The 24247-nt window shown below is 36.5% G+C and overlaps 1 protein-coding gene across 1 annotated transcript; it reads right to left on the reverse strand.

Moving 5' to 3' along the window:
• Positions 1-18777: 18777 nt before the first annotated feature.
• Positions 18778-19725, reverse strand: LOC126080315 (olfactory receptor 8K3-like). The gene has a single exon (XM_049891567.1). The coding sequence runs from the start codon at positions 19723-19725 to the stop codon at positions 18778-18780; it is 948 nt and encodes a 315-aa protein (XP_049747524.1).
• Positions 19726-24247: the final 4522 nt, after the last annotated feature.

The raw sequence follows: 24247 nt of genomic DNA on the forward strand, positions 1-24247 counted from the left end.
ATCATCAGTCTGCTTAGGATTTTTGCTTGTTTGTGTACTGTCTTTCACTTCACCAAAGTTACCACTTGTCTACTAATTTGTATAAGGGTTATTGTATGACCGTAGGTTTAATTTCTCTGGGATAAATGTCTAAGGGTGAGTAGTTTTCATTTTGACAAAGTCCAGTGTATTGGTTTGTACTTTTCATCAATATATTTGCATGTAACAATAATTCAGCAGATTTTACTGTTGAGTGGTATTCGTTTTCTTGGATAGACCACAATTTGTTTATTCATTCTCAAGTAGATGAACAATTGGATTAATTCTACTTTTTGACTATTACAAATAAAGTTGCTATGGACTTTTGTACTCATGTCTTTATAAGGAAAAGTGCTGTCATGTCCCTTGGTTAGATAGATATGAATAGAATGGCTAAATTTCATTTCAAAACTATGGTTAGGCTTCGTGGACCCTAATGTTTAAAACAAATTATTTTTTAAGGTGTTTATGCCATTTTAGTTATTCAGTAGCAGTTCACGAGTGTTCCAGTTCCTCCATGTATTTACCAACTACCTGATAGTCTAATAGATGTAAAGAGGTACATCATTATTGTTTTAACTTGAAATTTATTAATTAAGAATGATGCTGAGCATTTTTATATGCTTATAATTGCCAGCTACATGTTTTCTTTGGATAAGTTATTGTTTATTTTTATAACCATTTTTGTAGACCTTTTCCTTCTTTTTCAGTTTTGAGAACTCTGTATACAGAGTTCTCAAAAATGAAAAAAAAAAAAAAGAAAAGGAAGCAAATTGACTCAATGGCACTGGGTTTTGGGTGTGGGTACACATTATAGAAATAACTCATTTATTAGATATATTATTAGAAAATATTTTCTCCCAAAATATAACTTGTTTTTACACAAGTGTCTTTGTACAAGCAGAAGTTTTAAAATTTGATGTGGACAAGCTTTTTATGGATTTTGCTTTTCGTGTTTGTCTTAGATGTCTGTGCTGGTATAACAGCAATGCCACAAGGGGATGCCTTTAACAAACAGAAGTTTATTCTCTCAGCATTTACCCTTTGGCTTCAAGTGGATTCTGAGTCATCTCACAGTTTAGGAAGCTAGAAACTCGAATTCGGGATGCCAGCTCCAGGGGAAGTTTTTCTTTCTCTGTTGGCTCTGAAGGAAGGTCCTTGTCATCAATTTTCCCCTGATCTAAGAGCTTCTCAGCTCCTGGACCCCGGGTCCAAAGGATGTGCTTCATTAGCAGAGATTCTTTCTTGATGGCGTGAGGTCCTAATCCTTTCTGCTCCTTTCACTTTTTTGTATCTCTAAAGAGACTTACTCAAAATACATCCTAATCCTGTTGATTGAGTCTTTCTCATTAGCATAGCTAGCTCTAATACTGTCTCATTAAAATCATAGAGGTTAGGATTTACAACACATAGAATAGTCACATCTGATCACAAAATGTTGGACAAGGACACTTTACCGTGAATCCTGGCCTAGCCAAGTTGAAGCATCTTTTGCGGGGACACAATTCAATCCATTACCAGTGTTATATCTATGAAATACCCAAATGTATCTATATAGTAAATGCAAACCCACTTTAAATTCAAACAGGTTTTTTTTTTTAAAATTGGCCACTAAACTGAAAGCCAATTCACAAAGAAATGCTAAGTTAACTTTTTAATACTATATTTATAACCCTAGTAGGCTCTATTAGATTTTATGCATAAAAATCATGTCATCAATTAATAAAAAGTTTTACCTCTTTATTTCCAATCTGAATGCTTTCTATTGGTTTATTTTTTATTGCCTTATCCTGTTTTCTAGAACATCCACTAAAATGTCTGATAGATTTGGAAAGGGTAGATTTACATGTTGTGTTCCTGATCTTCCTGAAAATTTATTCAATGGCTCATAGCATGCATAATGGTAGCTGTATGTTGATTATGAGTGCCCTCTATCAGTCTGAGAAATTTCCATGTTAATATAGTTCTTAGTGGTGGTTAGGTGCCCATTGAGTCAGTTCCAATTCATAGCGAGCCTTTGTACAACAGAACGAAACACTGCCCGGTCCTGCACTATTCTCACAATCGTTGTTGTCATTGAGCCCATCCTTGGAGCCACTGTGCCAGTCCATCTCATTGATGGTCTTCATTTTACTTGCTGACCCCCTACTCTCTTGTTGTTTTTGTTAGGAGCCAACGAGTTGGCTCCTACTCATAGTGACCCTTTGTTTTAAAGAACAAAACACTGCCCAGTCCTGTGGCATCATTACAATCGTTGTTATACTTGAGCCCATAGTTGCAGCCACTGTGCCAATCCATTACATAGATCGGCTTCCTCTTTTCCACTGACCCTGTACTTTACCAAGTATGATGTCCTTCTTCAGGGACCAATCCCTCCTGATAACATGTCCAAAGTATGTGAGGCACAGTGTCTCTATTCTTGCTTCTAAGGAGCATTCTGGTTATTCTTTAAGACACATTTGTTCATTCTTCTGGCAGTCCATGATATATTCAATATCCTTCTCCAAAACCATAATACAAAGGCATCAATTCTTCTTCAATCTTCCTTATTCATTCCCCAGCTCTCACATGGACAGTTGAAAACACTATGACTTGGGTCAGACAGACATTACTCCTCAAGGTGACAGCCATGCTTTTCAACACTTTAAAGAGGTGTTTTGCAGTCAGTTTGCCCAGTGCAATGCATCTTTTGATTTCTTGACTGTTGTTTCCATGGCTGTTGTCTGTGGATCCAAGGAAAATGAAATCGTTGATAATCTCAATCTTTTCTCCATTTGTCAGAATGTTGGTTATTGGTTCAGTTGTGAGGATTTTTGTTTTCTTTATGTCAAGGTGTAGTCTATACTGAAGGCTGTGGTCTTTGATCTTCATTAGTAAGGGCTTCAAGTCCTCTTCACTTTCAGCAAGAAAGATTTTTTTATGTGCATAACACAGGATGTTAATGAGTCTTCCTCCAATCCTGATGCCCTGTTCTTTTTCATATAGTCCAACTTCTCAGATTATTTGTTCAGCATACAGATTAAATAGGTGTGGTGAAAGGATATACCTCTGACACACCTTTCCTGACTTTAAACCATGCAGTATTCCATTGTTCTGTTCGAACTAGTGCCTCTTGATCCATGCACAGGTTCCTCATGAGCACAACTAAACATTCTGGAATTCCCATTCTCCACAATGTTATTCATAATTTGATATGATCCACACAGTCAAATGTTCTAGCATAGTCAATAAAACACAGGTAAACATCTTTGTGGTACTCTCTGCTTTCGGCCGGGATCCACCTGACATCAGCAATGATATCCCTGGTTCCATGTCCTCTTCTAAATCTGGCTTGAATTTCTGGCAGTTCTCTGTAACTACACTGCTGCAACAGTTTTTGAATGATCGTCAGCAAAGTTTTACTCACATGTGATATTAATGGTATTGTTCAATAATTTCCACTTTTGATTTGATCAACTTTCTTGGGAACAGGCATAAATAATGATCTCTTCCAGTTGTTTGGACAGGTAGGTGTCTTCCAAATTTCCTGGCATAGATGAGTAGCACTTCCAGTCCTGCACCTGTTCGTTGAAACATCTGAATTGGTATTTCATTAATTCCCAGAGCCTTGTTTTAGCCAGTGCCTTCAGTGCAGCTTGGACTCCTTCCTTCAGTACCATCAGTTTCTGATCATAAGTTACCTCCTGAAATGGCTGAACAACAACCATTTATTTTGGTGTACATGCTTCTTTCATCTTCTTTTGATGCTTCCTGGTCATTTCATATATTTCCCAAAGAATCCTTCAGAATTGCAACTCAAGGATTGTATTTTTTCTTCAGTTCTTTCAGCCTAAGAAACGCTGAGCGTGTTCTTTCCTTTTGGCTTTCTATCTCAGGTTTTTGCAAATCTTATCAAAATTCTTTGTCTTCTCAAGCTGCCCTTTGAAGTCTTCTTTTCAGCTCTTTTTCTTCATCATTTCTTCTTTTTGTTTTAGCTACTGGACATTCAAGAGCAAATTTCAGAGTCTCATCTGACATACTTTATGTCTTTTCTTTCTATCCTGTCTTTTTTCATGACTTTTTTTTGTGTGTGTGTGTGACGCCCTTGGTGTCATTTCACAACTCATCTGGCCTTTGGTTATTAGTATTCAAGGTGTCAAATCTATTCTTGCAATGGTCTCCAAATTCAGGTGGGATATACTCAAGGTCATACTTTGGCCTTGTTCTGACTGATGATATTGAGCTTTTCCATCCTCTCTTTCCACAGATATAGCAGATTTGGTTCTTGTATATTCCATCTGGTGAGGTCCATGTGTATAATTGCTGCTTGTGTTGGTGCAAAAAGGTATTTGCAATGAAGAAGTCATTGGTCTTGCAAAATTCTATCACGCAATCTCTGGCATCATTTCTATCACCAAGGCCATATTTTCCAACTATCGTTCCTTCTTCTTTATTTCCAAGTTTTGCATTCCAATCACCAGGAATTATCAGTGCATCCTGATTGCATGTTCCCTTAATTTCAGACTGCAGAAGTTGGTAAAAATCTTCAATTTCTTCATCTGTGACCTTAGTGGTTGGTTCGATTATTTGAATAATAGTCATATTACTGGTCTTTCTTGAAGGTGGATGGATAGTATCCTCTCACTGACAGTTTTGTACTGCAGGAGAGATCTGGAAATGTTCTGTTTGGAGATGAATGCAGCACCATTCTTCTTCAAGTTGTCATTCCCAGCATAGTAGACCATATGATGGCCTGATTCAAAATGACCAGTACCAATACAATTCAGCTCACTAATGCCTAGGATATCAATGCCTATGCATTCCATTTCACTTTTGATGATTTTCAATTTTCCTAGGTTCATGCTTTATAAATTCCAGGTACTTGAGTCAGAATCTACTCGATGGCACTGGGTTTTCCGGGTATTATTAATGGACTCTTGCCACTGTTTCTTCTCTTTTTCAGTCATGACACATCAGCAAATGAAGGTCTCAATAGCTTGACTCCATCTACGTGCTTAAGGTCGACTCTGCTTTGAGTAGTCAGCTCTTCTCCAGTCATATTGATGGAACAGTCAACATACTAGATAGATTTCGTCATGAATTGAATGGTGTCCCCTAAATATATCTGTCAACTTGGCTAAGTCATGATTCCCAGTATCGTATGATTGTCTAGTATTTTATCATCTGATGTGATTTCTCTGTGTTGTAAATCTTGTCACTACGTTGTAATAAGTTGGATTAAAGAAAAAAATAATAAAATTGATTAGCAACAGTTATATTTATGAGACCTATAAGATTTTTTTTTTTTTTATCTAAGATTAGCCAGTGTCTAAGCCAATCTCTTTTAAGATATAGAAGAGATAAGCAAACAGAGAGATATGGGTACCTCATACCAACACGAAAGCAGCCCCAGGAGCAGAGTGCATCCTTTGGACCTGAGGTTCCTGAGCTGAGATGCTCCCAGACCAAGGGAAGGCTGACAACAAGGACCTTCCTCCAGATCCAACAGAGAGATAAAGACTTGCCCTGGAACCAGCACCCCGAATAAGGATTTTTAGCCTATAGGACTGTGAGAGAATAAACTTTGTTAAAGCCATTCACTTGTGGTATTTCTGTTATAGCAGCGCTAGATGACCAAGACAGATATATAATTTCATGTATATGTCCATATATATATAGATAGATAGATAGATAGGCAGATAATTGATCACAATGAGGTTTGTTTGTCTTTATACATGAAAACACCCCTAGAGCTATTTTTATATAGATATAGCCTCTGCTATTTTTTTTTTATACCTCCATTCGTAATGTATACAAAATGGTACTTTGGGCAAAAAACATATGTTATGTGAATCTGTTTATCCCCACCTGAAAAATCATATTTCCAATACTTTCTGGCAGTATTGTTAGGAAGCATAAATGAGAATTAAATGCTTGAATGTGTCTATGATACATGAAAATAATTGTAGTGTTTCCTTGGTGTTACTTGTCTATCTACCTACTTACCTACCTGTCTATCTGTCTGTCTGTCTACCTACCTACCTATCATCTATCTATCTATCTGTCTGTCTGTCTGTCTGTCTGTCTGTCTGTCTATCTATCTATCTATCTATCATCTATCTATCTATCTATCTATCATCTATCTATCTATCTATCTATCGATCTATCTATCTATCTGTCATCTATCTATCATCATCTATCTATCTAACATGTATCTATTCCTGAACACTATGAGTGGAACAGTTTCTGAGTCAACTATTAGCAAATGAATGCAGAAATTAAATTTCATAGCATTAATGATAAAAGTGAATACATGAAATCCACATTTGTCTCATATAGAACATATTAGGAATAATGGTGGAAAGTAGACAGAACTGAATAAAGAAATGGGGCCTTGAAAAAACCATTAAAACACTCTCGAAAATGGTAAAACATGATATTGCCTATAAATTTTTACCTTTTACCTGTATTGAATCTGTTTTACACCCCATGCAATTCTTAGCATGGCACAGTGGGAGCAACTTACAGCTTTCTCTCTGCGTTTACAGCTCTCCCTGAGGAGACACCAAGCTATGTGTTAATTATGTCTGAAGCACTTGAAAACTGAAGAACATATCTAGTGTGTCTGTCAATTTTCTAACCAATTTGTATTCACCAGTGATTGTTTCTTTTAGATTCATTTAGTCTCAGTTAGCTTTCAGTTTGTCCCACCCAGGAGTTTGGATTAAAATACCTTACCTTTAGGACAGACCACTCAATATTCCCCCATTTCCATAACGTTGTCATACGGAACAAAATTAGTAAATTTCATACTCTGATATACAGTTTGTTTTTTCTATACTTTCACTTTTTTATTATTATGCTTTAGGTGAAACATTACGCTAAAGTGATTTTCTCATACAAAATTTTTACACTTATTGCTATGTGACCCCAGTTGCTATAAACATAATGTGAATGCACACTCCCTTTTTCCACCCTGGATTTCCTGTGTCCATTCCACCAGTTCTTATCCCTTTCTGCCTCCTCATCTCACCTTCGAACAGGAATTGCCCATTTAGTCTTATGTAGATTAAAAAAAAAAAAAATTATCTACATGAACTAAGAAACACATTTTTCACAAGTATTATTTTGTGTTTATAGCCCAGTCTAATCTTTGTCTGAAGAGTTGGCTTCAGGAATAGTTTTAGTTCTGGATTGACAGAGAGTCTGGGGGCCATGTTTTCTGGGGCTCCTACACTCTCAGTCAGACCTTTAAGTCTAGTCTTTTTTTCATGATTTTGAGTTCTACACCTCATTTTTCTTCTGCCCCATCAGGAACTCTCTGCTGTGTTCCATGTCTGGGCAGTAATTGGTGGTAGGTGGGCACCATCTAGTTCCTCTGGTCTCAGGCTCATGGAGTCTGTGGTTTATGTGGCCCATTTTATCTCTTGTGCTAATACTTTCCTTGCGTCATTGGTGTCTTCATTCTCCTTTACTCCAGGTGGATTGGGACCAATTGATGCATCTTAGATAGGCCGCTTGCAAGTTTTTAAGATGCCACTTACCAAAATGGGATTTAGAACATTTTCTTAATAATCTTTGTTATGCCAGTTGACTTAGATGTCCCCTGAAACCACAGTCCTCAGACTGCCACTCTTGCTATTCTGTCCCTTGATGCATTTGGTTGTGTTCAGGAAACATCTTAGCTTTCGGTTTAGTCCATTTGTGCTGACTTCACCTGTATTGTGTGTTGTCCCTCCTTTCACCTAAGATAATTCTTGTCTACTATTTAATTAGTGAATTTACCTATCCTTCCTTCCCCACCCTTGTAACCACCTAAGAATGTTTTCTTCTGTATTTAAACCATTTCTTGAGTTTTATAAAAGTAGTCTCATACAATATTTGTCCTTTTACTACTGACTAGTTTCACTCAGCATAATGCCTTCCAGATTCATCCATGTTATTTGATGTTTTGAAGATTCATAATTGTTCTTTATTGTGTGGTATTTCATTGTGTGAATATAAAATAATTCACTTATCCACTCATACTTTGATGAGCACATAGATTGTTTCCATCTTTTTCTAAAGTGAACAGTGCTGCAGTGAACCTATCTATTTTTCTGTGGGCTCTTATTTTTCCAGGATATATTTTAAAGAGTCGAAATCCTGAATTGCATGTTTTTTTTTTTTTTCCATCTAGATTTTTAAGGAAGTGCCAAATCAATTTCCAAAATGGTTCTACCATTTTACATTCCCCCCAGCTGTGTATAACGTTCCAGTTTCTCCACAACCTCTCTCAACATTTATTATTATTATTTTTTTAAATACTAGCCTCGTTGGGATGAGAAGGTATCTCATTATAGTGTTGATTTTCATTTATGTAATGTCTAATCATTGTGAGCATTTTCTCCTCTGTCAGTTAGCCACCTGAATATTTTCTTTGGTGAAGTGCCTGTTCATATCTTTTGCCCTTTTTTTAAATTGGGTTTTTTGTTTTTGAAGTTTTGCAGTATCTTCTAGGTTTTAGAGTTTAGACCCTGTTCATATATGTCATACTCCAAAATTTTGTGCCCAGTCTGTAGGTAATATTTTTACTCTTTTAATGAAGTCTTTGGTTGAACATAAGTGTTTCATTTTTAGGCTCTCCCAGCTATCTAATTTCTCTTCTGGTTTTGTGCTTTTATACTAATGTTTTTTATACTGTTCGTGCCATGCATTAGGACTGTTATCATTGTCCCTATTTTTTCTTCCATAATCTTTAACAATTTAGATTTTATGTTTAGATCTTTGATTCATTTCAAGTTAGTTTTTGTGCATGGTGTGAGGTATTGATCTTGTTTTATTTTTTTGCAGTTGGATATCCAGTTATGCCAGCACCATTTTTTAAAGAGATTGTCTTTTCCCCATTTATTGGAGTTTAGGCCCTTGTGAAATATTGGCTACTCATAGGTATATAAACTTACATCTTGTTTCTCAATTCTGTTCCATTGGTCTATGTATCTGTTGTTGTATCAATCCTAAGCTGTTTTGACTACAGTGGTGGTATAACAGGTTTTAAAACCACTTAGCATAAGTCCTCCCACTTTGCTTTTCTTCTCCAGCAGTGCTTTACTTATGTGGGCCCCCTCCTTTTCATGTGAATTTGGTTATTTTTTTCTCCATCTCTTTAAAAAAAATGCCTCAGAATTTGGATCGGGATTACATTTTATCTGTAGATCACTTTCGGTAGAAGTGATATTTTCACAATGTTGAGTCTTCCTATTTGTGACCAAAGTATGTTTTTCCACGTATGTATATCTCTTTTTGTTTCTTGCAATAGTGTCTTGTAGTTTTCTTTGTATAGGTCTTTTACATCTATGGTTAGGTTTATTTTCTTGCAGGCTATTTTATCTTCTTTCATGTTATTGTAAATGGTATTGATATGGTGACTTCTTCAAAGTTTTCTTTGTTGTTGTCAGAAATCCAATTGATTTTTGTATGTTTATCACATATCTTGATATTTTCCCAAAATCTTCTATTCAAAAACCCAAAACAATGTTCTTGTGGATTCCTGGCATTTTGTGTGTGTGTGTGTGTGTGTATAAAATCATATCATCTACAAATAGAGTTACTTTTAATTCATCCTTATCAGTTTGGATGACCTGCATTTCTTTTTCTTTCCTAATTGCTCTGGCTAGGGCCTCCAGCACAATGTTCAATAAGCTTGGTGATAAAGGGCATCCCTGTCTGGTTCCCGTTCTCAAGGGGAATGCTTTCAGACTCTCTCCATTTAGGATGATGTTGGCTGTTGGCTTTGCGTAAATGCTTTTATGATTTTGAGGAATTTCCCTTCTGTTCCTATTTTGCTGAGAACTTCTATCATGAATGGGTATAGGACTTTGTCAAATGTATTTGCTGCATCAAATGATAAGGTCATTTGGTTCTTATCATTTGTGTTCTTTATGTGTTGGATTACATTGATTGTTTTTCTAAGGTTGAAACATCCCTGTATACCTAATACGAATCCTGCTTTGTCATGGTGAATAATTTTTTGATATGTTGTTGAATTTTATTGGCTAGAATTTAGTTGAGGAGTTTTGCAACTATGTTCTTGAAGGATATTGGTCTGTAATTTTCTTGTTTTGTGGTGTCTTTACCTGGTTTTTGTACCAGATTTATGCTGGCTTCAGAGTCAGTTTGGGAGTATTTCATCCTTCTGTATGCTCTGCAATGCCTTTAGTAGTAGTGGTGTTAACTGTACTGACAGTTGGGTAGAATTATCAAGAGAAGCTATCAGGGACAGCACTTTTTTTTTTTTTTGTAAGGAGTTTTTTAGTTACCTCTCCATCTCTTCTTTCATTATAGGTTTATTTAGTTTTCTTCCTCTGTTTGTGTTAGTTTAGGTAGGTAGTGTGTTTTTATAATTTTGTCCGCTTCCTCTAGATTTTCAACTTTGTTGGAGTAAAATTTCTTGCAGTATTCTCTTATGATTGTTTTAATTTCAGTTGGGTCTGTTGTGATATCATCCACCTCATTTCTTTTTTGAGTTATTTGCTTCCTCTTCTGTTGTTCTTTTGTCAGTGTGGCCAGTGGTTTACTGATTTTGTTGATCTTTTAAAAGAACCAGATTTTATCCTTGTTAATTCTTTCAATTGTTTTTCTATTCAGTAAGTTATTGTGTTTATTTATTTTGTTTGTTTACTGTGTCCTAGCTTCTTGTTCTGTTTTGTTTTGATATGTCCAAATAGGCTGCTCAGGTGAGATACTTTGAATATTGGTTGTTTTGATGCTCTATCATTTTGTCACCAGTTGGTTAGAGCTCTTACGAGGTATGTGAGCCAGGAATCCTTTTACTTTTCTTGTGATGACTCGGCTCAGGCATCCAGGTTGGTTGGTTGCCAAGTGTGTGGTGTGGGCTTTCACCTACAGTTCTAGATGTGCAGGGGTGATTGGAGCAGGCACAGGTACCCGGCTGCACTAGGGGGTCATATGCTGGGCAAATAAGTGGGCTGATGACTGTTCTTGAGTACCCTGGTATAAGATATGTCCCTGTTCCCTAGACTGCATAGTTAGGTGGGCTTTGCGGTTGGACTTTGGGTACCCAGTACTGTTTGCTTTAAGGACTGTGTGGGAACAATTATTCTTGGACCCCTGTTGCAGATGGTTAGGTGATGTAGATGGAGCCAACAGTCCTTAGGCCACTGACGTGGATAGATGAGGTCCATGTTTAATGGGAACTGTGGTGTCAAATGTCATAAATCTGCCACTCTTCCTTAGCTGTTGCAGTTGAAAATAGGCTTCAGGTATATACCCTGTTGTTTTGTGCTAATGACTGTCTATGCTGTTGAAATGGGCCCACAGAGGTCTAGGCAGTGTTTTAAAGTATTCAACATCCATGGGCCTCTTTTGTCTGTACCTACACAAAGGGACTCTGCCTGCCCTGAGTTCCTAGCTTAGGGGAGCTGGCAGATTATTTTTTCCCTGTTTGTTCATTTGTTCCCACTCCATAGCTGGGACAATGGTTCAGAGGATACTATAGGTCATATTCCCAGCCCAGGGGGCTCAGCAATCACTGACACTAGACTACGAACTGGAACAGAGCAGAGAGGGGGTAGGTAAATGGGAAAGAGGTACTTCCCAAGGATGATAAAGGATTTTTGATCTTTATTAAAAAAAAAAAAAAAAAAAAGAAAGAGGTACTTCCCAAGGATGGGAAAGGATTTTTGATCTTTATAGTGTAGATTCCATGCCTGTATTTCTCTTTTACTGATTCACTGTTGCTTCTCCCTGGTTCCAGAGGTTTGAACAGACTCTGAGCCCCATGATTTCTGCCAATGTGGAAAATACATCACAAACACTATTGCTTGCCTCAACCCACATGAGCCAGCTGATCCAGCCTGCAAGGTACCAGCCAGGTCAGGTCTGACAAATCCTTGCTACTTCTAAAATGTCTCTCCCTCTCTCTGTCCCTCAGCAGTACTCCCCAACTTTGTCTTCAATGTTCAGGGCTCCTAGATTGTCGTATATGATCGATTAATTTGCTTTTTCAGGTCTTTGTTGTAAGAGAGATCACAGGGAGCATCTGACTACCCTATCATTTTGCCCCCTCCTTTTTTTTTTACACTCGGGACAGTTATTAGTCACTCCAACTCCCCTTTTATTGCAAATTGTCTGTTTAAGACTTCTCTCTTATTTTATTTTATTATAGTAAGATATTCTATTTTATTTTTTTTTAAATTTATTTTATTAGCATGAGTTAAAATGAGAAGAAACAACTGCAAGTATCAAATAATAATTGGAACATAGAATGCACAAAGAATGAATCCTAGAAAATTGAAAGTTGTAAAAAATGAAAAGGAACCTATAAAGGTGGATACCCTAGGCATTAGTGAGCTAAAATGGAATGATATTGACCATTCTGAATTAGGCAATCGTATGGTATGCTATGCCAGAATGACAATTGAATAGGGATGCCATCATACTCATCTTAAAAAAAAAAAAATTCCAAGACCTACAATGATGTATAACACTGTCAAAGATACGATAATATTCATATGCCAACAAACAAGACCAGTTAATACTACTATTATTCAAATCTACTCAACGAATGCCAAAGATGAGGATGTTGAAGATTTTATCATCTTTTGAAGTCTGAATTCACCAAAATTGCAATCAAATCCATTGCTAATTATTAGTTATTAGAATGTGAAAGTTGGAAAAAAAAAAAGAAGGATCAACAGATGGAAAATATGGCCTTGGTGATAGAAACGATGCCAGACATCCATATTTGAATATTGCAAGACCAATGAATTCTTCATTACAAATAACTTTTTAACAAAAGAAATGGAGACCGTATATGTGGACTTTGCTAGATAGAACGCACAAGAAGCAAATCCACTACTACATCTGTGGAAAGAGATGATGGGGAGGCTCAATGTCATCAGTCAACACAAAGCCAGGGGACAACTGCAGAACTGACCATCGATTGCTCATATGCAAGTACAAGTTAAAACTGAAGAAAACTAGAGAAAGTCCACGACAGCCAAAATATGACCTTGAAAATATCCTACCTGAATTTAGAGATCTTCCCAAAAATTGATTTGACACGTTGAATACTAATGACCATAGATTAGACAAGTTTGGAATGCCATCAAGTACATCATACCTGAAGAAATCAAAAGATCATTAAAAGACAAGAAAGAAAGAGGAAACCAAATGGATGTCAAAGATTCTCTGACACTTGTTCTTGAATGTAGAACAGCTAAAGCAAACAGAAGAGATAATAAAGTTGAAGAGCTGCACAGGAGATTTCAAAGGGAGGCTAAGAAGACAAATTAAAGCATTATAATTAAATGTGCAAAGACCTGGAGTTAAAAAACCAAAAGGGAAGGACATGCTTGAGATTTTTTAAAACTGAAAGAGTGAAAGAAAAAATTCAAGAGATATTAGTAAATTTTATGGTATGTTATTTATATCTCAATAAAAAGATTTAAACAATAAAAGTAACATGAAAAAATCCAATTTGTCTGACTTTCTAGATGTGAAATAAGAGATATATCCATGTATAAAGCTGTTTAATAGAAGCAGAGCCCAGGCTTACTCAAGTAGGTATTAAATGTCCTTATGGTTAGAAAAATCATGAAAATTTGATGACTTTGAAAAAATAAAGCCTTGGAAAAAATTCTTTTATTTCTGTATCAATTATTTTTTATAAGTTCACAATTTCCGTAGAATCTATTTGTTGTGATGACCATAGATAAGTTCCATGAAAAAGTGAGTTTTAAAAGTGAAGACATTTTCTATGAGAGAATAATATTGAATTTTTATTTTCCTACTCTAGGGTTGAATAATTTCTATTGCTCCAAATAATAAAATAATAGTTTGAGCTAATATTTATGTAAATAGACAGGCACATCTGGTTTTGTACTTTGCTGTCATTTCATATATTAAGCATGTTTGGTGGTATTTAAGTAATACACTGTCATACTAAATAGTTTTATCTTTCTCACCAAGAAGTCTATACCATTTCATTATTGTTAGTTGCCTTTGTATGTAGGTAAGACTGTCTGTAATTATAAGATGAACTTCTGCTAGAATATGACACAGTGGAAACTGGGAGAAACATCACATGTTGTGGTGAACGGCATGCCCTTCACAGTTCTAGGATGTGCCATTCACATATGGTAGAAATTAGAATATCACTCTTTCTGTAACTTGACTCCTGAGACTTCCCTACCTCTACATTTGTCTACATCTCTCCACCAGTTTATTCTTTCTCCAGGGAACCCAGCAGTATATGTAGTACTGATTTGTCAATTCTCTCAGCCCCCTCTGCTTAGTGGTAACTTTTTCTAATAGAGAAATTATACACAGGTAGTATTAGACACTTCATGGGAAAGTTCAGTCCTTGAAGGAGGACATCGTGGCTGGTATAGTTGAGGGTCAGTTAAAAATAGGTAGACCCTCAACGAGATGGATTGACACTAGTATTGCTAACATACCAATCATTGTGAGGATGGTGCAGGACCAGACTCTGTTTCGTTCTGTTGTTCATGGGAGTATCTGTGATCAGTATCAACTCTAGGCACTACACAACAAAAAGTGTTATTAGGGGTCATTAAATATTTTAATGAATCACAGATTTTTTCATAACCCTGGTGGCGTAGTGGTTAAGAGCTATGGCTGCTAACCAAAAGGTCGGCAGTTCGAATCTACCAGGCACTCCTTGGAAACCCTATGGAGCAGTTCCACTCTGTCTTATAGGGTCACTATGAGTCAGAATTGACTCGATGGCAATGGATTTGAATAATATTTAACTGGTATAGCAAGCCCCTCAGTATTTTCTTATCATTCTCTCTCTCTTTTTTTCTCTGTCTCTCTTATTTTCAAGGACTCCTCCAATGAAAAACTTGAAAAACTGTATTAGCGAATTAGACATATTTATTTTCTTTGAGTTGATGGATACCACTGGGTTGTGTGTTATTACTTTTGGTCCATATGATTACTGTGGTGAGAAGGAAGCTCTTGGATGTTTACGTTAATCATGGCAATACTCAATAGATTGCACATTTACTACTGTTTTTTTTTTTTCACATCTTAAGCTAAATAAATGACACAGCATACAATTCCATTGTGCCCTGCCGTCACAATTGCATGTAGGTCTTCTGTCTCTCCTTATTGTATCATCTAGAAATTCTTTTCCCAGGCATGTAACGAAACACTCAATAATAAAATGCATCTCTCAAACATTAGCTCAAGAAACAGGTTTTAATTTATTTAAACAAGGGAAACAGAAAAAAAAGAAAATGTCCGGTGGAGGGGCCTGATGGCTCTCATTGGTTCAATAGCTCAGAAAATCAAAGTTAATATATTTGGCAATCCCTTCTCCTTAAATTACATTCCCCGAAAATTCAAGTTCACAGGGTAATGAAGTCCAGGAAGCAGAAGATGGTGGGGAATAAATGTTTTTCTCAAAGACCTCCCTTTTTAAGGAAGTAACATCAATCCTATCTCTATTTTTAAAAGGTGGCTGAACTTCTCACAGCAATAGTCTGCAAATTATTTCTTAAAATGGGCACTTCCTTGTTTATTTCTTTTTAACATCTTTTTTACTCAACCAAAAAACCAAACCCATGTCACCAACTCCTAGTGACCCTACAGGACAGACTAGAACTGCCCCCTAGGGTTTCCCAAGAGATACTGGCAGGTGCAAACTGCTGACCTTTGGGTTAGCAGCTGAGCTGTAACCACTGTGTCACCGTGGCTCCTTTTCTTTACTACTTTATGAGAATTCCTGATATCAACCAATGGAAGTTTATTATAAACCTTCCCTGACTATGTCCTGTGTCCACCTTCTGATGGTTTTTCATTATTTACTTTGAACAAATCATGCATCGAAATGAATCAATTAGCTTACTGTGTCAGCTTATTAATCATTATCTCTATTGAATTTATTTTCTCCCCCAGACATTGTCCTAGGCATTAGCTATTTTATGAACCCAACTGCTTTTTCTCTTCTTTTAATCTGATTGTCTCTGTCATCTCAGGCGTGACACCATTAAAGCAGAAAATTAACATTAAGAAGTTATTGACACTAGCTGTTATGAACCTAGAACCTGGAACCTGGAGCTAGGTCATGTTTGAAACTTGTTTCTGTGAACTTGGACTATTTATCTACCATTTGTGAGTACAACTTGGGTCATTTATTTACCCTCTCTGAACCTCCATAGTATCATCTAAAATGAGTAAATATTAATAAAACCTGCCTCACAGAGCTGTTGTGAAAATTAATTAAATCTTGAAGAATGACTCTGATACACCAGTCAACAAGTATGGAGTATTATTACCTGGATGTGCTCATTGTTGCTTTGGAAATCCCTGGACCACTCGCTGTGACTTGTCTCATCCAGCAAACCAGAGCCGCAAGTGGGAGTATAGAAAGGCACCTTTATTTCCTTGTGCAAGGGAAGGAACAGTTGGGCCTGATGTTGCCAAGACTGCTCAGTGAGAGTGAGGCAAAAGGTTACTTTTAAGGGGTTGACAAGTGGGAAATTCATACAAGTTACAACAGCAATATTATTAAACTACTTAAGTGCAATGTGGTTTAAATGTAACTTCATGCATCATGTGTTCAGAACATGGCAATTAAACTCTACCCAGAGGTGGAGAATGTACTATGCATGAGGTTTAAAAGGTTAACCTGAATGTCAACAAGGTGCCTAAATCAGTTTCTGACAGTTTTTTCTAGTTTGGGCAGAACTTAAAGAGAAGGGATCCAGAATTTTAATGTACAGCTGCTGGGTGTACCGAGCAAAGTAACCAGGATTCTAATGTAAAGCTAAGGGGAGTGCCAAGCAAGCCGCACAAAGCAGTGGAATTTTCTGCAGCCTGGGGAGCTCTGTCTTATCATGACCATCCTCACCTTCTAACTGCTTCAACCTTTTTAAAAATATTGATGCTCATATGACAATATAACATGCACCTTCTCTTATATTCCAATGAGCTATTTTTATTCAAATTTCTTTGGTTACATGAGGGATTTTATTTCATGATCCTGAGCCATGAAAACATTTAGACTCTAGTAGCTTCAATAAGAAGCTAGTAGAGCCCTGGTGCGTAGTGGTTAAGTGCTACAGCTGCTAACTAAAGGGTCAGCAGTTCAAATCCACCAGGCACTTCTTGGAAAATCTATGGGGCAGTCCTACTCTGTCTTATAGGGTCGCTATGAGTCGGAATCGACTCGACAGCACTGGGTTTTCTGGGGGGTTAGCTTCAATAAAATCCCAGAAATTTTAAAAAGAAAAAAATAACAATAAACATAAATACATGGAAAAATCTGAGTAGTAACATCGACCAACAATGTCCATGAGGTCAGATAACTGTATCCTTGCCACATAACAGACCTCACTTGAAATAGAAATATATCATTGTGCAAACCATACTATTATTTCATTTTGCCTCTCACAAGCAGGGTAAGCAAAAGACAATAAAAATATAAAAAACACCACAGTGCATGATAAATAATGACCACGTATTAGGAAAGTCAAAAGAATGAAAGGCAGGCAACGAACTTAAGTCATCATAGCATATCCTGTTCCCCAAGGAAATACACAAAGAAATAATTGAACAAATATTTTAAAAAGTTTTTCATATAGAGAAAAACAACTCATGAAAGAAAAAAGGTAATTAAATAAGAATGACTAGTGGGGAAGGGATTCTAAACCTGGGAACTACTGTGGATGACCTCAAGAAACTTATATTTATTGGTGTGTATTCTGATCTAGGCAAAACGCATTGATTAAAAAGAAAGTCAGATGCAAAGCTGAACTTTTGAATTGCTAAACAGCAAGCTATGTTGAGTTAACAAATTCACATGGGAAAGTAAAGGCATCCATAAGAAAATGGAGCTCCAAGGTCTGAAATGGGGACATATGAGATGACTGAGTAATTCAAATCACTACACTACCCTGAGACTCATGGCAACCTGGCCAAATCTAATACCCCTCCCCCTCAGAAACTATGAAGGCTAAAACAGAAGGCAAGGGCTTACACAAACACACACATACACAAACACAAGTACTGACACTGCAAAGTTTATTCTAATAGTTGAAATAAACACCAGAATCATTAACTGTACTCTTGTACCTGGTACCTTTTCCCACTACCGCTCAGCTATCCACTCTCTTTGCTGATTTCATGGTTCCCAACACATTCTCCTGAAGCTATGGTAGCGCACTGGGCCAGAGCTTGGCTGCCAACCAAAAGGTCAGCAGTTCAAATCCACCAGCCTTTCCTTGGAAAATCTATGAAGCAGTTCTAATCTGTCCTATAGGGTTGCTTTCAGTCAGAATCAACTCAATGGCAAAGGATTTTATTTATTATCACATTCTCAAAAAACCCAAATTCACTGTTCTTCAGGAGATTCTGACTCATAATGACCCCATAGGACAGATTACAACTGCCCCATAGGGTTTCCAAGGCTGTAAATCTTTATGAAAGCTGATTATTTCTCTCAGGGATTGACTGGTGGATTTGAATCACTGACCTTTCATTTAGCAGCCAAGCACTTTAATCACTGCACCACCAGGGCCCCAACACACTTTTCTCTATGATAAAATTCACTTAATTATTATATCTGTATTCCATCTCTTAACTTCAAGGAAGGCAAAGGTTTATACTGTTTTATTCATCAATGTATTCAGAAGAGTGACTGACACATATTTATAAATATATGTGGAATATATGTGTGCTTGCTAAACCCTATGGAGGCACACAGACAAGGTTTAAAACTCATCATGTATTTCATAGGAACCATATAAAGAATCAAACAATAGAAATGATGTTGCATATTTTTTTCCATATTCTACGTAGGGCATATTTTACATCTTTGTTCCTCAAGCTATAAATCAAGGGATTCAACATGGGGATAACCAGGCTGTAAAATATGGAAGCCACTTTATCAGCATCAAAAGAATGACTGGATTTGGGCTGCATGTACATAAAGACTAAAGTCCCATAGAACACTACCACTACTGTCAGGTGGGATCCACAAGTGGAGAAGGCCTTGTGCCCACTCACAGCTGAGTGCATCCTGAGAATGGCTACAAAAATGAGCAGGTAAGAAACAAGAACTATTAAAATGGATGTAATCAAATCAAGAGATGCTAAGATGAGAATGATCAATTGAATTTCATGTGTGTTTGAGCAGAGCAAAGATAACAAGGGATTAGTGTCACAGTAGAAATGACTGATGACATTGCAGCCACAGAAGGATAAATTAAAAATCTTTATGGTGACCAAAAGAGAAACAAATGTGCAATAAAGATAGAGGATTGCCACCAATATCTGACACACCGTTTGTGACATGATGACTGAGTAGAGCAGAGGGTTACAGATAGCAACATAACGGTCATAGGACATTGCTGATTGAATGAAAAGTTCACCACTTATGAACAAAACAATGAAAGCGAGCTGTAGAGCACAAAAATAATAGGAGATTGTATTTTCATCTACAACAAAATTGACTAGCATTTTGGGTCCCACAGCTGTTGAATAACCAAGATCAGTGATAGCCAGGTGTCTCAGAAAAAAGTACATGGGAGTTTGTAGCCTGGAGTCCATCTTGGTGAGGATGATGATGCCCAAGTTGCCCACCACTGAGATCAGGTAGATGATGAGGAACAGCCCGAACAATGGCGCCTGCAGCTCTGGGCGTTCTGTGATTCCCATCAGAATGAACTCATTCAGCACTGTTAGATTGTGTTTGTCCATCTTGGTCTATCAGGAAACCTATTCTGGATAGAGGCAACAGCGTAGTCAATAGGTTTTATGTAGCACCATCAGTAGATTTTTAGCATACAAAGGCAATATGCTGAATGAATAAGATAAATCCAAATAAATACAGTTATTTGAAATTAAACCTGCCTCCCACAAATAAAGCATAGACACTTGAAGATAGAGAGAGAAAGAAGGAAAGAGGGAAAGAAAGAGAAATCTAACTTGTTATCAGTTGGGTAATATTTGTTCCCCAAAGAACATTTGTCAATGCCTGAGACATTTTGGATGTCACAACTAGGAGAAGAGTACTACTTGTACCTAATGGAAGCCTGGGATGTTATTAACATTCTGCTATATGCAGGGTAACTCCATGCAATAAGAAAATTTTCAGTCCAAACTGTCACTATAGCAGAAGTTGAGAAACCCCGTAGTAAACACAGTAACAGAGATAGACACAGATAAGGACATAGGTGTATGTGTACGTGTAAATGTAGATGTGCATGTATGTATATATATATACATGCACATATACTTGTGCATATACACAATACACACACACACATATACACGATATATGCACACATACATATGCATGCACATATACATATATACAATACATATATATTTATACAAACATATACATGTACATAGCTGGGATTCCTTGTGGAGCAGTGGATAAGACCTTGGCTGATAACCCAAAAATCGGCTGTTGGAATCTACCAGTCTTTCCCTGCAAAACCTATGGGGCAGTTCTTTTCTGTCCTCTAGTGTCTCTATGTGTCAGAATCAGCTTGATGGTAACAAGTTTGTTTTTTTAATGCATAAAAATATATGAAAAAAAAATTTAAAAAGTTAAAATTTTTAAGTGGTATGTATATGGATGATTACTACACTTTCTTTTTTTTTTCATTTATAAAATGACATTTACAAAATTATACTACAAATGTCAATTTCATTATAAAAATTTTAAAGGGCAAATTCACAAAATGTGTGGAAATATTTAATATGCTTTACTTCAAAACAGAGTCCTATAAAAGCCCTTGTGCCATGGGTGGTACAGACGGAAACAACACACTTGACAGGTATTGAACACATGATTAACAAGGAAAATCTAATCAATCATGGTGGGCATTATCTGTCTTTATACAGGGAAATATTCTAGGTGCTAGACCCATGCAGATACAGTCTCTGTTATACCTCCATTTGTGAGTTATAAAGTAAGATACCTTAATTTCTTCATTCACATCTGCAAAATGAACACTTCCCTTCAAGGTTGTTGGAAAAATAAATGATGATTAAACGTTTCAGTGCATTTAAGGTATCGGGATATAAGTCTCAAAAGTCAAGGATATAATGGTGTTGTTTTTAAAATGATGACAATAATTTACATGAAAGGACTTTTCTTTGCATATATACATGAATCGTTCTAGTTGACCTAGCTTCTATGTCAGGGTTATGATGATGAGTAGGTTGAGTAGTGTGTTATCCACGTAACTGACCCCAGCTGTTCTCTCCCCCATCTTCAACTCCGTGACTAAAATTGGACCATCGGTGTGCCAAGCTTCTGGATTATACATCTTCTACTTTACTTTTTTTTTTTTAATACATTTTAATATAAGTTGATGGACTGCTTACCTAAAGCTCTGCAGTTCAAAACCACCAGTGGCTGCACGGGAGAAAGATGTGGCAGTCTGCTTCCATAGTTATTTACAGCCTTGGAAACACTTTGGGGTCACTGTTGAGTCAGGATCACCTTAACAGCCGTACCTTTGAATATAAATTTACTTAAAATACGTCCTGCCCTAGGAGCAGCTTCTTTATAACTAACATATACTAAGTTGTTTGTCATCAAAGTATCTAAGATAATGAGAGGAAATTTGAACAAATTGGAGGAAAGGGAGTTCCATGTCATTGATTTTATATAACGAAATTTCGTTAAAAAATTCCATTTGGATAAAGAAATCCTCTAGCTTAAACTATTATATAGTACTTAATTCATACAAACAAATATATTTAAATTAAAATGAATAATACATATCCCTAATATATGACAGGTTTAAAAAAAAATGCCAGAGAAGGATGAGGATGGCAGTTTAAGGTAAAAGAATTAATGGTTTGAAATGATATTACTTAACAATGAAAATAGCCGGACCAGCAGCCTCTGAGTTAGAAATAATCAAGCAAATAGAAAAATACAATCATATCATATTAAATAATAAAATGGTAACAGGAGAAATACACTATCTCATATAAAACATTACTGAGAAGGTTGTGACCCTAAATACACACCTTGTTAATGTCAGAAAAGAAACTATTGGCCTCTTTCCACCTAGAATAAAGTAGAATGAAGAAAACAAAAAAAGACTTAAGGAAGCAATTAGATCAAAGGACATATGGCCCACATGAACCACAGCTTCCTCTAACCTGAGACCAGAAGACCTAGATGGTACCTGGCTATGACTACAGACCACTCTGACGAGGATCACAATAGAAGGTCTGCGGCAGAATAGGAAAAAAACATACAACAAAATTCAAATAAAAAAAAAAAAGGACCAGACTTACTGGTTTGAAAGAGGCTGGAGAAACCCCTGAGACAATTGTCCTAAGACAATCTTCTAATGTGAAACTATAGACACTGCCAGGGCCACCTTTGAGCACAAATAACAGACGGGGCTATTAAATTAAACAATAAAATCTGTGAAGAATGTGCCCCTTAGAACTACCAACTACGGGAGACCAAAAGGGCAAGAAGGTGGGAAAGGACAGGGAAACCTGACTAATGGACACAGAGAAGCCAGGTAGGAAACGAGGAGAGTGTTGACACATTTTGTGTAAGAAGTTTTATTGGAAAATTAATTTGCTATGTAAACTTTCACCTAAAACACAATAATTTTTTTTTAAAGAAGTTCAGAATTGGGTATTAGTATTACAATTAGGAGATCAAGTATCATCAATGAATGCCATAAAAGCAAAGTAAATCTTGTTTAGTTGCAATGACGAAAACCCAGTAAAAACTGCTGGAGGAAAAAAGGACTTGTATTTGTAAGTTCTGCTTTTCCTATAACGTAAGGGAAGAGAAGAGGACTTCCTGTCAAAAGCTTTGGAGTTTCATGGAGAGCTCCAAGTTATTTTCCATAGTTTACTCTCTTCGTTGAGTATCTCATTCTCCTTTTATAAAGCTATCTTCCTTGAGAAAATTATATATTATTTCTGCCAGATTGTACCAGGAATTGAAGAATACGGTATATATTATGCAATCGTCATAAAATTGGGTACTTACAAGTTTCCCAAACTGTTAAAAATTGCTTTTCACATCTCAATATGAGTTGTGAGATAGAAATTTATTTCCTCATCAAGAGAATAGCAAAAATATACATTTATACAGTTATTTAAATATGCATTATGTATTAAATTACACTTAAGAGTAGAGCCAGCTTAGTATAACTAAGGATTTGAAAGGACATCAACATTGGAGACTGAATACTGTAGCTTCATAATTCTGCTACAGTATTTTTAATACTGCATATGCTTCCTTTACTTTCATATTTGAGCTCTATTATTCACATAATTAGGTCACCTGGGTGGCACAGTTAAGCACTCAGCTACAAAGTGAAAGGTTGGGGGATTGAATCCAGTCAGAGGCGCCTTGGAAAAAAGAAAAATCTACTTCTGAAAGTTCACAGCCATTGAAAAACTATGGACCACAGTTCTCTGATGCACACGGGGTAGCTATGTGGCAAAACTGACTCCAGGACTTTTTTTTTTTTTTTTCTGTTACTTTTTTATTCATATAGTTAATTATATAAAGTAAAAATATCATTTAGACATAATGATGAGGCTTCAAATACGAGCATTTAGCCTCTGAAACAAAGAGTGACTGTTTGAAAAAAATAATGATGTTAAAAAAAATAAAGGGAGAGAGATCCTAGTCTCAGGCACTATTGAAAAGTAGAATGCACACAGAACTGACTCAGAAATCCTAATATTTTGCAATGATCTTGCCATTGAATAAAGGTGGGACCCTGCAAGTGTCACTGAAACATTTCAGGTATTGGTAAAAAATGGAAAAAGTCTGTCTTTTTACCTGCAATGAAGACTCTGTTTTGACTCCCCCAAGTGTTTCTTAACATGGCAGAGTGAGAAGAATTTATGGTATTTTTTTTTTTCCCTTGGAGGTTTTCCCTGAGGAGATGCCAGGCAATTTAGTGACTGTTCCTGAAGCATATGAAAGCTTAACAAGATACCTGGAGTGGTTGTTTAACTGTCCAGGACATTTTGTGTTCACCGGTGACCAAATTTTTATTCTAATAGTGTGTATGCAGGTCTATGTTTATCTAGTTCATATGGTCTTGCATTTTACTTTGTTAACATTCATTTTACCACACAGGGACCTGGATTAATATTCCCTATCTGTAATCTGTAAAACAGAACTGTCAATATTCCCCATTTCTACAGTGGCCTCTCCACATGGACAACAAAATGAAGTTGTCCTTAAACACTTTCTTACTACATTATT

The sequence above is a fragment of the Elephas maximus genome, chromosome 7, assembly GCF_024166365.1.
Source record: "Elephas maximus indicus isolate mEleMax1 chromosome 7, mEleMax1 primary haplotype, whole genome shotgun sequence".
Classification (NCBI taxonomy): domain Eukaryota; kingdom Metazoa; phylum Chordata; class Mammalia; order Proboscidea; family Elephantidae; genus Elephas; species Elephas maximus.

Coding starts and splice junctions, on each gene's coding strand:
- LOC126080315 (XM_049891567.1), bottom strand. CDS start 19,725: ATGGACAAACACAATCTAACAGTGCTGAATGAGTTCATTCTGATGGGA.